This window comes from Balaenoptera ricei, chromosome 18, assembly GCF_028023285.1.
Source record: "Balaenoptera ricei isolate mBalRic1 chromosome 18, mBalRic1.hap2, whole genome shotgun sequence".
NCBI lineage: Eukaryota > Metazoa > Chordata > Mammalia > Artiodactyla > Balaenopteridae > Balaenoptera > Balaenoptera ricei.
In genome coordinates, this window is record NC_082656.1 from 15,752,048 (window position 1) to 15,768,400 (window position 16,353).

Here is a 16,353-nt window from a genome sequence, read left to right on the forward strand (position 1 = left end):
CATTCCACGCCGCCCCCTGCCCCCCATCCTACCAGTTGGAGGATCAGCTGGCTATCTTTTTAGAAGAGGATGTGCCAATATTTATTGCAATATAAAACATGCCTATTGTTTGACCCTTCTAGGAATTGAAGTACTCAGACATATACAGAAGGATATGTATAAAAAGATTCACTACAGCTCCATCCATCAACAGGAAAATGGTAAAATAAATTACAGTGCATTCATACAATGGCATACTATAGAATATGTAAAATAGTTCCATTTTATGGTCCCATATAGACCAAAACAACAGATAAATGTGAAACTACCATTTAAAGTAGACTGTGAGGACACATAGCAAACTATTGACAACGGTTGTTTCAGAAAAAGGGAAGAGAACTGAGAGGTAAAGGCATATTCTCTATTCTTCCATATTATTTAACTTTTTTGCAAGTAAACTTTAACATATTTATTTCTGTAATTTAAAATATTTTCTAATAAACAAAAGAAACATAATATAGTAAGGAGAAAATAAGAGAGTGTGGGAAATTAAATACAACAAGGAAATCCCAAATGGTGTACAATCAACTCAGGTTAAATCTGTGTCTAATTATCCTTTAAATATTACTGAATGCAATTAAATATTACTGAATACAGCTAAAAATAGGGTACAGCAAATAAACAGTAAAAGCCAGCTAATAGCAATGACCAATTATTTTTGACAAGAGTGTATTACAGCACTGAAGCAAATTCAGTCACTTTCACTTTGACTTGTTTCCACTTCTATTTTGTCAAAACTATTATTTCTTTTCCTGTTAGTATTCTGAGGCTCTTGTTCATAGGCCACCATCTCAAACAGCCAACAGATTGTTTCAGACAACCGTACTTAATCATCTTTATATGTATGTTCCCCTATCTCCTCCACACTGTACCCTCCCACCTAACAACAGAGCCCTCTTTAGAGCGCTATGGTAATTCTGAACTCTTCTCACCATTCTTGCTAGCTCATGTTACAGCACACATTCCAGATACCCTAGCAAAGGATGGCACATTACAAGTGAACAAGTTTAAACCAACTGAAGAATAAAAGCAAAAGTGTGACTGACATCCATGACTGAGCTTTTTTGCCCACTGAAGCCTCTAAACTGAGAATTACTCTTGGAGGGCATTTCAGAAACACCTGTAATTTGGTGGCATGTACATGGCTAATGGATATTCAAGGGCAAGACTCTGCTAACTGGGCAGTGGTAAAAATGAGACGAAATTTAGATAAAGCCAAAGCTAAAACAGAAGTCATCTTATTATCAATCCAGTATATAACAAATACTACAAAATCTAACTGGGAATAATCCCATCTAACAGCTCTTATAAATCTCTAGGCTCGCAAAGCACATCAGAAGGGACAAACCAGGTTTTAAAAACTGACAAAAAGCTACTTCAAATTGGAAAAACAATTTTTACATTTTAAGTGGCAAAACAAACAACTGCAATTTTTTATATAACAGAAAAACGCAATACTGGGAAGTAAATTGTAAACACAAGACATGCATTTTATCATTTTTGGTATTATGTTCCCAAACTGACATGGATGAGCCCCTAAATACACAACAAAACATCTCTTCCCAAAAACATCAAAGTAAATCTTCATGAAGCTAATTATTAGGAGAGAGAGCATGGCGTTTTACTACTCTTAAAACTTAAGTATAAGAAATATAAAAGAATGTTACTGAACGGCTGAGGCTCCAGGCTCTAAGGCCGGTCCTCTTAAAGTATTCAGAAGATCCTAAGTGTGTACTGAGGGGAGTGATCAAAGTGAGAAAGTTTCCACAGTTCCCTTCCTGTTTTTCGTTCAGATAACAATTGCCTTCAGGAGCTGGAAATGAGATACCTCCCTTTCCGACCCCAAAGCATCAATAATATGTACAGTGTATATGGACACTTGTCACATTTATCTCCCCAACCTGACCAGAAAACATGTTTTTTTCCTTTTTCAGAAACTACACTTTCTCAGAAACGAGGTCAAATCTAAGATAAATTCCTTTGGAGTTTGGACACTCAAGATTCTGATGAACTTAAATGTTTCTCTGCTGATGACAATGTACTGCCAATTCATGCTTTTCTATGATCCTATTTGGGGGTTCCTAGAAAATACACAGTATCTTCATGAATATTTTAAGATTTAAAGATGTTATAGTATAGAAGAGAAAATAGTTATAATAGCAAATCCCCTCACAATATCGTTGTTGTAGAAACAGGGATGATGATGGTGACAATGCTTTACTTGTATAATGAGTTGTTTCTCGGAAGAATCCCATAAAATAATCCTATTATCATTCGCGTCATTTTATAAGAGGGAGGAAGTGAGGCTTGGAGAGATGAAGACTCACTCAGAAACTTGATCTCTAACCACCACACTCACTGTCTCCCTAAGTCAAGTCACATATTCTACCTCAATACTGGGTTTTAAAACCATACCTTGAACCATGAGGACCTGGAACACCCAACTTTCATCAAATATGGAACAAAGTCTTCCCTTAATATCATAGATTGTATTTTGTTAGTTTTTTTTTTTTTGCTACTTTTAAAATTCTGTCATCATACAGGAGGGTAAAAGAACTAACATTTATTCCTATGTATTATATGCCAAGAACTGTGCTGAGCAACTCAATATCTTATCGAATTCTTACATTCTTCCAGGGAGGTATCCTTCATTTTACAGACGAGAAAACTAAGGCTCAGGAGGTTAAATAATTTCCTCAAAGGCAAATGGCGACTAACTGACTTAGCTGGACTCTGTACTCAGGCTTACACAAATAAAAGTCCTTGGTTTTTGGGTTTTTTTTTTTTACCTTATCCTGATACCTTCTACAATGTAGAAGCCATAATACTTTAAAAAATATTTAAAGTATACTTTAAAAAATACACATTATTTAATAGATGAAATGCAAATTTCTATATTACTGAATATATCATACAAATATATAAAATATTAAGAATTTGCTAAAGGATTTGTAAGTCCCTAAAGTTTTCCTATACAAAAGATTACTTTATGAAAATATAAGACTATTTAAGCGACCGCTCCACTTATTAATCCAAACAAATGAAAGGTTATCAAAAATGAAAATATTACAGTGCAGCATAATACTACAAAGGTTAAAATACAGACTACATTTTCCTAAGACTTCCTGAGGTGTTTGCAATTTCTATTTAATCTTACCATAAAAGTAAATGAATCCCTTCTAACTGAAAATACATCAATAGAAGGGAGATTAACCAAGATGGCGGAGTAGAAGGACGTGCTGTCACTCCCTCTTGCGAGAGCACCAGAATCACAACTGACTGCTGGACCATCATTGACAGGAAGACCCTGGACTTCACCAAGGAGGATACCCCACGTCCAAGGACAGAGGAGAAGCCACAGTGAGACGGTAGGAGGGGCGCAAGCAGAGTAAAATCAAACCCCGTAACTGCTGGGTGGGTGACTCACAGACTGGCGAACACCTATACCACAGAAGTCCACCCACTGGAGTAAAGGTTCTGAGCCCCTCGTCAGGCTTCCCAACCTGGGGGTCAGGCAACGGGAGGAGGAATTCCTAGAGAATCAGACTTTGAAGCCTAGTGGGAATTGGATTGCAGGACTTTGACGGGACTGGGGGAAACAGAGATCCCACTCTTGGAGGGCACACACAAAGTAATGTGTGCATCAGGACCCAGGGGAAGGAGCAGTGAGCCTGGGGAAGACTGAACCAGACCTACCTGCTGGTGTTGGGGGGTCTCCTGCAGAGGCGAGTGGTGGCTCTGTTTCACCGTGGGGATAAGGACACTGGCAGCAGAGGTTCTGGGAAGTTCTCCTTGGCGTGAGCCCTCCCAGAGTCTGCCATTAACCCCACCAAAGAGCACGGGTAGGCTCCAGTGTTGGGTTGCCTCAGGCAAAACAGCCAACAGGGAGGGAACCCAGCCCCACCCATCAACAGTCAAGTGGATTAAGGTTTTACTGAGCTCTGACCCGCCACAGCAACAGGGAGGGAACCCAGCCCCACCCATCAACAGTCAAGTGGATTAAGGTTTTACTGAGCTCTGACCGCCACAGCAACAGTCAGCTCTACCCACCACCAGAGCCTCCCATCAAGCCTCTTAGATAGCCTCAACCACCAGAGGGCAGACAACAGAAGCAAGAAAAACTATAATCCTGCAGCCTGTGGACCAAAAACCACAGTTACAGAAAGATAGAGAAGATGAAAAGGCAGAGGGCTATGTACCAGATGAAGGAACAAGAAAAATCCCCAGAAAAACAACTAAATGAAGTGGAGATTGGCAACCTTCCAGAAAAAGAATTCAGAATAATGATAGTGAAGATGATCCAGGACCTCGGAATAAGAATGGAGGCAAAGATTGAGAAGATGCAAGAAATGATTAACAAAGACCTAGAAGAATTAAAGAACAAACAAACAGAGATGACCAATACAATAACTGAAATGAAAACTACACTAGAAGGAATCAATAGCAGAATAACTGAGGCAGAAGAACGGATAAGTGACCTGGAAGACAGAATGATGGAATTCACTGCTGCGGAACAGACTAAAGAAAAAAGAATGAAAAGAAATGAAGACAGCCTAAGAGACCTCTGGGATAACATTAAACGCAACAACATTCGCATTATAGGGGTCCCAGAAGGAGAAGAGAGAGAGAAAGGACCAGAGAAAATATTTGAAGAGATTATAGTCGAAAACTTCCCTAACATGGGAAAGGAAATAGCCACCCAAGTCCAGGAAGCGCAGAGAGTCCCATACAGGATAAACCCAAGGAGAAACACGCCGAGACACATAGTAATCAAAGTGGCAAAAATTAAAGACAAAGAAAAGTTATTGAAAGCAGCAAGGGAAAAACGACAAATAACATACAAGGGAACTCCCATAAGGTTAACAGCTGATTTCTCAGCAGAAACTCTGCAAGCCAGAAGGGAGTGGCATGATATACTTAAAGTGATGAAAGGGAAGAACCTACAACCAAGATTACTCTACCCGGCAAGGATCTCATTTAGATTTGATGGAGAAATCAAAAGCTTTACAGACAAGCAAAAGCTAAGAGAATTCAGCACCACCAAACCAGCTCTACAACAAATGCTAAAGGAACTTCTCTAAGTGGGAAACACAAGAGAAGAAAAGGACCTACAAAAACAAACACAAAACAATTAAGAAAATGGTCATAGGAACATACATATCGATAATTACCTTAAACGTGAATGGATTAAATGCCCCAACCAAAAGACATAGACTGGCTGAATGGATACAAAAACAAGACCCATATATATGCTGTCTACAAGAGACCCACTTTAGACCTAGGGACACATACAGACTGAAAGTGAGGGGATGGAAAAAGATATTCCATGCAAATGGAAATCAAAAGAAAGCTGGAGTAGCTATACTCATATCAGATAAAATAGACTTTAAATTAAAGAATGTTACAAGAGACAAGGAAGGACACTACATAATGATCCAGGGATCAATCCAAGAAGAAGATATAACAATTATAAATATATATGCACCCAACATAGGAGCACCTCAATACATAAGGCAACTGCTAACAGCTATAAAAGAGGAAATCGACAGTAACACAATAATAGTGGGGGACTTTAACACCTCACTTACACCAATGGACAGATCATCCAAAATGAAAATAAATAAGGAAACAGAAGCTTTAAATGACACAATAGACCAGATAGATTTAATTGATATATATCGGACATTCCATCCAAAAACAGCAGATTACACGTTCTTCTCAAGTGCGCACGGAACATTCTCCAAGATAGATCACATCTTGGGTCACAAATCAAGCCTCAGTAAATTTAAGAAAATTGAAATCATATCAAGCATCTTTTCTGACCACAACGCTATGAGATTAGAAATGAATTACAGGGAAAAAAACGTAAAAAGGACAAACACATGGAGGCTAAACAATACGTTACTAAATAACCAAGAGATCACTGAAGAAATCAAAGAGGAAATCAAAAAATACCTAGAGACAAATGACAATGAAAACACGACGACCCAAAACCTATGGGATGCAGCAAAAGCAGTTCTAAGAGGGAAGTTTATAGCTATACAAGCCTACCTAAAGAAACAAGAAAAAGCTCAAGTAAACAATCTAACCTTACACTTAAAGAAACTAGAGAAAGAAGAACAAACAAAACCCAAAGTTAGCAGAAGGAAAGAAATCATAAAGATCAGAGCAGAAATAAATGAAATAGAAACAAAGAAAACAATAGCAAAGATCAATAAAACTAAAAGTTGGTTCTTTGAGAAGATAAACAAAATTGATAAACCATTAGCCAGACTCATCAAGAAAAAGAGGGAGAGGACTCAAATCAATAAAATCAGAAATGAAAAAGGAGAAGTTACAACAGACACTGCAGAAATACAAAGCATCCTAAGAGACTACTACAAGCAACTTTATGCCAATAAAATGGACAACCTGGAAGAAATGGACAAATTCTTAGAAAGGTATAACCTTCCAAGACTGAACCAGGAAGAAATAGAAAATATGAACAGACCAATCACAAGTAATGAAATTGAAACTGTGATTAAAAATCTTCCAACAAACAAAAGTCCAGGACCAGATGGCTTCACAGGTGAATTCTATCAAACATTTAGAGAAGAGCTAACACCCATCCTTCTCAAACTCTTCCAAAAAATTGCAGAGGAAGGAACACTCCCAAACTCATTCTATGAGGCCACCATCACCCTGATACCAAAACCAGACAAAGACACTACAAAAAAAGAAAATTACAGACCAATATCACTGATGAATATAGATGCAAAAATCCTCAACAAAATACTAGCAAACAGAATCCAACAACACATTAAAAGGATCATACACCACGATCAAGTGGGATTTATCCCAGGGATGCAAGGATTCTTCAATATACGCAAATCAATCAATGTGATACACCATATTAACAAATTGAAGAATAAAAACCATATGATCATCTCAATAGATGCAGAAAAAGCTTTTGACAAAATTCAACACCCATTTCTGATAAAAACTCTCCAGAAAGTGGGCATAGAGGGAACCTACCTCAACATAATAAAGGCCATATATGACAAACCCACAGCAAACATCATTCTCAATGGTGAAAAACTGAAAGCATTTCCTCTAAGATCAGGAACGAGACAAGGATGTCCACTCTCACCACTATTATTCAACATAGTTTTGGAAGTCCTAGCCACGGCAATCAGAGAAGAAAAAGAAATAAAAGGAATACAAATTGGAAAAGAAGAAGTAAAACTGTCACTGTTTGCGGATGACATGATACTATACATAGAGAATCCTAAAACTGCCACCAGAAAACTGCTAGAGCTAATTAATGAATATGGTAAAGTTGCAGGATACAAAATTAATGCACAGAAATCTCTTGCATTCCTATACACTAATGATGAAAAATCTGAAAGAGAAATTATGGAAACACTCCCATTTACCATTGCAACAAAAAGAATAAAATACCTAGGAATAAACCTACCTAGGGAGACAAAAGACCTGTATGCAGAAAACTATAAGACACTGATGAAAGAAATTAAAGATGATACCAACAGATGGAGAGATATACCATGTTCTTGGATTGGAAGAATCAACATTGTGAAAATGAGTATACTACCCAAAGCAATCTACAGATTCAATGCAATCCCTATCAAATTACCAATGGCATTTTTTACGGAGCTAGAACAAATCATCTTAAAATTTGTATGGAGACACAAAAGACCCCGAATAGGCAAAGCAGTCTTGAGGCAAAAAAATGGAGCTGGAGGAATCAGACTCCCTGACTTCAGACTATACTACAAAGCTACAGTAATCAAGACAATATGGTACTGGCACAAAAACAGAAACATAGATCAATGGAACAAGATAGAAAGCCCAGAGATTAACCCACGCACCTATGGTCAACTAATCTATGACAAAGGAGGCAAAGATATACAATGGAGAAAAGACAGTCTCTTCAATAAGTGGTGCTGGGAAAACTGGACAGCTACATGTAAAAGAATGAAATTAGAATACTCCCTAACACCATACACAAAAATAAACTCAAAATGGATTAGAGACCTAAATATAAGAGTGGACACTATAAAACTCTTAGAGGAAAACATAGGAAGAACACTCTTTGACATAAATCACAGCAAGATCTTTTTTGATCCACCTCCTAGAGTAATGGAAATAAAAACAAAAATAAACAAATGGGACCTAATGAAACTTAAAAGCTTTTGCACAGCAAAGGAAACCATAAACAAGACGAAAAGACAACCCTCAGAATGGGAGAAAATATTTGCAAATGAATCAACGGACAAAGGATTAATCTCCAAAATATATAAACAGCTCATTCAGCTCAATATCAAAGAAACAAACACCCCAATCCAAAAATGGGCAGAAGACCTAAATAGACATTTCTCCAAAGAAGACATACAGATGGCCACGAAGCACATGAAAAGATGCTCAACATCACTAATTATTAGAGAAATGCAAATCAAAACTACAATGAGGTATCACCTCACTCCTGTTAGAATGGGCATCATCAGAAAATCTACAAACAACAAATGCTGGAGAGGGTGTGGTGAAAAGGGAACCCTCTTGCACTGTTGGTGGGAATGTAAATTGATACAGCCACTATGGAGAACAATATGGAGGTTCCTTAAAAAACTAAAAATAGAATTACCATATGACCCAGCAATCCCACTACTGGGCATATACCCAGAGAAAACCGTAATTCAAAAAGACACATGCACCCGAATGTTCATTGCAGCACTATTTACAATAGCCAGGTCATGGAAGCAACCTAAATGCCCATCAACAGACGAATGGATAAAGAAGATGTGGTACATATATACAATGGAATATTACTCAGCCATAAAAAGGAACGAAATTGAGTCATTTGTTGAGACGTGGATGGATCTAGAGACTGTCATACAGAGTGAAGTAAGTCAGAAAGAGAAAAACAAATATCGTATATTAATGCATGTATGCGGAACCTAGAAAAATGGTACAGATGAGCCAGTTTGCAGGGCAGAAGTTGAGACACAGATGTAGAGAATGGACATATGGACACCAAGGGGGGAAAACTGCGGTGGGGTGGGGATGGTGGTGTGCTGAATTGGGCGATTGGGATTGACATGTATACACTGATGTGTATAAAACTGATGCCTAATAAGAACCTGCAGTATAAAAAAACAAACAAAACAACTAATACTAAACTTTCATTGGGTTATTTGTATGGAAACATGTTAATATAAATGTTTCAGACATTACATGAAATTTCTAAAAATCTTATATTTGTATTTGTATGGAAATATGTATGGAAATATGTTAATATAAATGTTTCAGACATTACATGAAATTTCTAAAAATCATATTTGTATTTGTATGGAAATATGTATGGAAATATGTTAATATAAATGTTTCAGACATTACATGAAATTTCTAAAAATCTTATATTTGTACTTGTATGGAAATATGTATGGAAATATGTTAATATAAATGTTTCAGACATTAAAAAAAAAAAAAAAAAAAAAAAATACATCAATAAAAATTCAGTGAAATGTTTAGCTGATGACATCATGGGCGCCATAAAAAATAAACAGCATAGCAATACTGTTTTCCTTTTGATTGAGGAAGATGTAACACCTCTAGAAAAATCTCCAGGAAAGTAGCCAATGTTTTATTACTGGCTCAAAGCATCTAGGTATGCAGCCAAAGAATTTCAAAGCCTCCTAACATATTTGTTTTGAGTGGCTTTGAATACAAGAAACTTGTGCCTCATTAATGCAACAGTTTTAAATAAAAGATACCAGCATAAAACTTGAAGGTTGTAATGTTCCCCAAAACTGAAGGATGATCTCATACCCAGTATTTAATGTATTAGAAGATTTACCAGGTAATCTCCTGCTTTTGGCAAGTAGAAAACTGTCATTATTTGCAGTTCTCAACACTTCTAAGTCACAGAAATTCATGATGCATTTCTGCCATATAATTTTACTTCTTTATTTTCCTTATCCAACAACTAGAATTCAGTGAAATCGTAGCATTCTTTTTAAAAAACACTGTCAGATTTCTTTTAGGACATCACAAAGATGTTTACACAAAGTTTTGAAATTCAGGTAAATATCCAAAACCTACAACTGAACATCTGCCAGATTTAATCTCAATCATTGAGTTTTATAAACCTATGGCATTAAGACTTACCTGCTTCATTGTTAATTGGGAACTCCCACAATTTCCCCTCTTTTGTCAACTGGATCATCTCTTCAAAACCATTCTGAAAGGGCTGTTCATTGACTGCCGCTAACTTCTTAGCAAATTCTATATCCCAAAGAGAAGGTGCTGCCTCTGTAGAATAAAAACATCCAAATTATGCACAATTCCATGTAAATATCTTTTTTTAAAAAAATGTTATCATCAGGGCTTCTCTGGTGGCACAGTAGCTAAGAATCCGCCTGCCAGTGCAGGGGACACGGGTTTGAACCCTGGTCCGGGAAGATCCCACATGCCACGGAGCAACTAAGCCCATGTGTCACAACTACTGAGCCTGCACGCCACAACTACTGAAGCCCACATGCCTAGAGCCCGTGCTCCACACCAAGAGAAGCCACCACAATGAGAAGCCCGCGCACCACAACGAAGAGTAGCCCCCTCTCACCACAACTAGAGAAAGCCCAGGCGCAGCAATGGAGACCCAACACAGCCAAAAATAAATAAATAAAATAAATTTATATTAAAAAAAAATGTTATCAGCTCTGAATTGGTAATATATTTTCAGATCTTGAAGCTCATAATTAAACAGTATATAGGGACTTCCCTGGTGGTGCAGTGGTTAAGAATCCACCTGCCAATGAAGAGGGACACAGGTTCGATCCCTGGTCTGGGAAGATTCCACATGCCTTGGAGCAACTAAGCCCGTGCACCACAACTACTGAGCCTGCACTCTAGATCCTATGAGCCACAACTACTGAGCCCACGCGCTGCAACTACTGAAGCCCACGCGCCTAGAGCCTGTGCTCCGCAACAAGAGAGGCCACCGCAACGAGAAGCCTGTGCACCACAACAAAGAGTAGCCCCTGCTCACTGCAACTAGAGATAGGCCGCGAACAGCAACGAAGACCCAACACACCCCCAAAAAACCACAAAAAACAACAAAACAAAACAAAACAAAACCCAGTATATAATGAAAGGTCACTCTTTTTGATAGCTAAAATTGAAACAAAAATAATATATAAAGACTACAACCACAATAATTGCAAGCCTTAATTTTTGTTTTTACTACAATGTTAGGTAATCAACCGCTAGTCTCACTGCCCCCTCTACTGGAAAGGAAAAAAATGTCTATTTTGTTCAAGGATCTTTTTATGACTGAACACTTTTTATACAACATGTGATTTAGCTCTTTAAAGTCCAGCCTATTTATCTTTATTTTTAGTCTGTTAAGATAAGTCACTAATGTACTACTAATAAAGACCAAATAAGTTAAATTAACGTAATTACAATAACAATGACAATGATAATACTATTAATGCATACTGGGCACTTATTCTGTGCCAAATGCTTTTTATACATTAGTTCATTTAATCCTCATAACCAACTCTATGACTAAGGTAATATAGTGTTAGTTTTTTACCACCATCATATCACATGTTTCAATTATTTATTTGTTTTGGAAATTTAAGACATCTTTAAAGAATGAGTCACATTCCCACCAAACACTGCTGGTGGAAATGTAATGGTACAGCTGCTCTATATTGAATAAGAGTTTGGCAGTTTCTTAAGAAGTTAAGAATATACTTATCGGGACTTCCCTGGTGGCACAGTGGTTAAGAATCCACCTGCCAATGAAGGGGACACAGGTTCGAGCCCTGGTCCAGGAAGATCCCACATGCCTCGGAGCATTTAAGCCCATGCACCACGACTACTGAGCATGTGCTCTAGAGTCCACAAGCCACAACTACTGAGCCCGCATGCCACAACTACTGAAGCCCGCACACCTAGAGCCTGTGCTCCACAACAAGAGAAGCCACTGCAGTGAGAAGCCCATGCACCACAAGGAAGAGTAGCCTCTGCTCGCCACAACTGGAGAAAGCCTGCATGCAGCAACGAAGATGAGAGAGAGAGAGGGCGGGAGGGAAGGAAAGAAAGAATATAGTTATCATACAACCATTTTACTCCTAGGTATTTACCCAAAAGAAAACATGTCCATACAAAGACCTGTACATGGAAGTTCATGTATGACCATGCCTGACCACACACTGACTGCTGGTTATGAAGTATGTTGGTCTTGAACATCTGATACAGAGAAAAAATCCCAGCAGTTAGGCTAATTAGCCACACTTAGAGTAATCATAACAGAAAATAACTTAATTATCATGGTTACAACTTTTAAATTTATTCAGTGGGCACTGATCAATTTATGTCTTTTCCATGATCATCATTACCATCATCATTTTTATTAAGAGCTGCAACTCTTTCCAGGCACTGTACCTGACACTAATTATATTACCTCATTTAATCCTTGAGATGGACGTATAGGTGGGAAAAGGGAGACTCAGACAGGTTAGTATGTCAGAATCTGAATTTGAATAATCAAGATCTACACAATACCAAAACTCTTTCCGTTAAGCTAAACTGCCTCTCCGCTCTAGTTTACTCCAGGATAAGCAGTCGGATCTAAGACAATACCCTTTGCAGCAGCGGTAAGAATTTAGGGGGGAGCAAAATGTGGGACTCATGAGATGGAAGCACTCATTCATTCCGTCAATAATTACTGAATGCCAGCTACGTGTCAGGCATTATTTTACACAGTAGGGAAACAGCAGTGAAAAAACACTAAATTTAAGTTTGCACATTGTTGCTATTCTTGTATTTGGAAACAAAGGACAGTCTTCAGATTCATGCAAGTATACTTATTAAAACAGAACCTTCAATAGAGTAAATTTACATAAATCTGTACATTATTTTCCTTATTAGAACATAATCATTTTATATTGTTTTATAAAATACATACAACTTCAGTACCGCCTTGCCAGCTAATTTCAGTTTTAGGAATAAGATTTCTGCTTTAAAAAAGCAAGCTGGGGGCTTCCCTGGTAGCACAGTGGTTAAGAATCTGCCTGCCAATGCAGGGGACATGGGTTCGAGCCCTAGTCCGGGAACATCCCACATGCCGTGGAGCAACTAAGCCCATGCACCACAGCTACTGAGCCTGCACTCTAGAGCTTGCGAGCCACAACTGCTGAGCCCACATGCCACAACTACTGAAGCACGCACGCCTAGAACCCGTGCTCCGCAACGAGAGAAGCCACTGCAGTGAGAAGCCTGTGCACCACAATGAAGAGTAGCCACCGCTTGCTGCAACTAGAGAAAGCCCATGCGCAGAAACAAAGACCCAAAGCAGCCAAAAATAAATAAATAAATAAATAAATTTATTTTTGAAAAAAAGCAAGCTGGCTCCTTCAAGAACCCAAGCGCCTCTTCTGGCTGTTCATTAGGTGGACCATAGCAGCTGCCCTGACAAAAAGTCCCTTTTTGGGGCAAGCTTAAGAGTTGCCACTTCAGGAATTCCCTGGTGGTCCAGTGGTTAAGATTCACTGCAGTGGCCAGGGTTCAATCCCTGGTCCGGGAACTAAGATCCCGCAAGCTGGGCGGTGCGGCCCAAAAAAAAAAAAAAAAGAGTTGCCACTTCAACAGGGGAGAGGTGAACCATTCTCTACGCCTGTGCATTTTGCATTTCCTTTTCATCAATCATAGAGGACAGAATGCAGTTGTCACAATACAAGAAGGGGAGGTTGTTCTCTTAGCTTCATCTTCAGCTTAAATGAACAGTGATTGAATTAATGCCTTTCCTCCATGGATATTTATTTTATAGCTCAATTTGTTTAAAAAAGGATTTAAGATTTAAGATAATGGATTCCTATTATTTGTAAGCCACTTGGCTAGGGGCTATTGGGTATACAAAAATCAATGAGACCCAGCCCCTAATATCAAGGAGTTTATTGAATAGTGGGAAAGTCAGATGTTTTTATAAGTAACTGAAAGATTAAATGAGCCACTAGAAGATGGCCTAGAAACTTAAATATCAAAAATAAAATTATTTCTACCAAGGTCAAAAAAGTTAACTGATAATCCTTAGAAATGAAAGTCACTTATAAGCTAAGACCATTTGTATGGAGTTTCTTCATTTATTTTAAGTTATCAGTAAAACAAATTTAATGTCAAGCAAGAAGACACTTATTTCTCTTTTAATTAGGCTTAAAATGGTGACTCTGAAGGATTTGACTTCTTGCCGAAAGAAGAAAGGGGGAAGAACAGAGAACAAACACTAACTGTGTGTTAAGAAAAAAACACTACAAGTCTGCTAAATATATTCCCTGAATGCTCTCCTTCCCATCTCCTAAATAATCTCTAAATCACTTCAATAAATTAGCATCTATAAATGCTATCTCCTCTTCTAGATAGTAAGCTGCCTAAGGGCAGACACCACAATTTATCTTTACATAATAGTACAAAGGTGTGTTGCACATAGTAGGTGATCATTAATGTTCTAACCCAAATTAGCAGCCAATCTATAGATCTGGATTCATGTGGCTGATGGTACTTACCTCCCATTGCCTCATGGGCTGCAGCATTTCAAGGGAGAAATCTGACCAACACTAACAATGTCAACAACTACGTTAGTAAGCAAGATCCAGGTCAATGACAGGATGGAATATTAAAATACCTGATTATTATGCAATCAAAACATGAAGGACATTTTTCAAAGATGGAATGTTTCTACACCTGAGAAATAGTGTTATTTTCTTAACAAACCTGTTTCAGGTGCCTCTTCAGTAACTGCCTTAAGCTCAAAAATATTAAGCCTCTTCCCCTTGAATATATTTTTCCTAAAACTGAAAAAGAAAAAAATTATTTTAATGAATATTTTATACACAGTCAACAAAAAATTGTTTATGAGAAGAAAATTTTATATGAAATATTCAACGTAAAAATTAAAAATAATTCCGCTGCCCCACACCAGACATTTTAACTAAATTGCCAAGTCTTTAGGACTGATAACTAAAAACAGGAACAAGTTCACCTGAATTTTTGCATGATAATACAACAAAGAAGTTAGTACAATTTAACTACCAAAATACCTAATTGAAAAGATCAGCTTAATTTGCCACAATTTTTATTTGATCCATTTCATATTAAGGTTTTAGAAAACCTGACATTGTGGAAAGCTATTAAAATATGCTAAGTTAGAAGTTGTTAAAGTCAACATTTGTCTTAGTTTAAGGGTAAAAAACACTGCATGCTTAATTATAAATTATAAAAGATTGCACAGAAAAATCAAAACATTCCCACTTACAAAGCGATCATTCTGTAATTTTAAAATAATGTTTAACTTTCTTTACATAGCTATTTAATTAACTTGAAATTAATGTCAGAGAGTTAACAAGTAACTTTTCCTCGTATGTTTTAATCAACTGTTTTACGTATCAATTCACATTCTTACTTGAATAAATTTATGGCATACTAAACACTAGTTTATAAACTAGAGGGTTTGTTTTTAAAATAATTTTGAATTCTTTTCTGGATCAAATTACTTTTTTCTACTAAATTAAACTAACTGAAAAAAATGAAAATACCGCATTAAAATTAGATAAGGTGATCTCAAGTCACACAGTTTTCCTCTAGCAGGTCCCCAAGTATTTGTAAACAAAGGCTACAGAACTACCCTCAGTGCCTTGCCCTCTTCTCCCCACCTGGCATTCCCTCAACGACGTGTCAGGTAAACAGGACGATGGATTAAAGTACAGTCAAGAGGGAATGATTCACCAAAGTATGGAATTTTATAAAAGGAATGTACTAAAAAGAAGGGAAGGGAAAGAACATTCGCTGTGCATCTACTATATATCGTTCACACATTTCTATCCCTCAGGAAAGCCATTTAAGCAGGCTTCACTTCCAGCATTTCACAGACAGGGAAGCAGACTGATGGGGCTATGAAAGTTTAGTCAGATGCACAGTGCAGGCCAGCGCAACTCCAAAGCCAGTGCTTACGACTCACACCTCTCCATCTCCAACTGACAGAATCAGTCCAGGCCTGGAATGTCTCAGGCTGTCCCAAGTCAGAGCAGGTGAACAACTTGGTGTCTCACCATAGCTTCCCCTTATTCTAGAGTCCTTTAGGCAGCTTTTTTTTATAATTTATTTATTTATTTATTTATTTTTAGCTGCATTGGGTCTTCGTTGCTGCATGCAGGCTTTCTCTAGCTGCGGCGAGGGGGGGCTACTCTTCCTTGCGGTGCGCGGGCTTCTCACTACTGTGGTTTCTCTTTGTTACAGAGCACGGGCTCTAGGCGC

General features: G+C 37.8%; 1 protein-coding gene and 1 long non-coding RNA gene across 4 annotated transcripts in view; one reads left to right on the top strand and one right to left on the bottom strand.

Annotated features, from left to right (window-relative positions):
* The window catches only part of LOC132352544 (uncharacterized), a 64,104-nt gene that overhangs the window by 45,537 nt on the left and 2,214 nt on the right, over window positions 1-16,353 (top strand). The window contains exons 4-5 of one of the 3 annotated variants that reach the window (XR_009498770.1): window positions 123-200; window positions 1,974-2,829. The exons of 1 other annotated variant lie outside the window; for it this stretch is intronic. This is a non-coding gene — a long non-coding RNA (uncharacterized LOC132352544). Of the gene's footprint in view, window positions 1-122; window positions 201-1,973; window positions 2,830-16,353 lie in introns of those variants that run through there. One more of the 3 variants, XR_009498767.1, reaches the window with a different exon arrangement.
* MRPS31 (mitochondrial ribosomal protein S31) overlaps window positions 1-16,353 on the bottom strand; it is a 37,193-nt gene that overhangs the window by 8,509 nt on the left and 12,331 nt on the right. The window contains exons 5-6 of the mRNA XM_059903099.1: window positions 14,815-14,894; window positions 10,204-10,347 (exon numbers count right to left, since the gene is read on the bottom strand). Of these exons, the coding sequence (XP_059759082.1) occupies window positions 10,204-10,347; window positions 14,815-14,894 (224 nt within the window). The remainder of the gene's footprint in view (window positions 1-10,203; window positions 10,348-14,814; window positions 14,895-16,353) is intronic.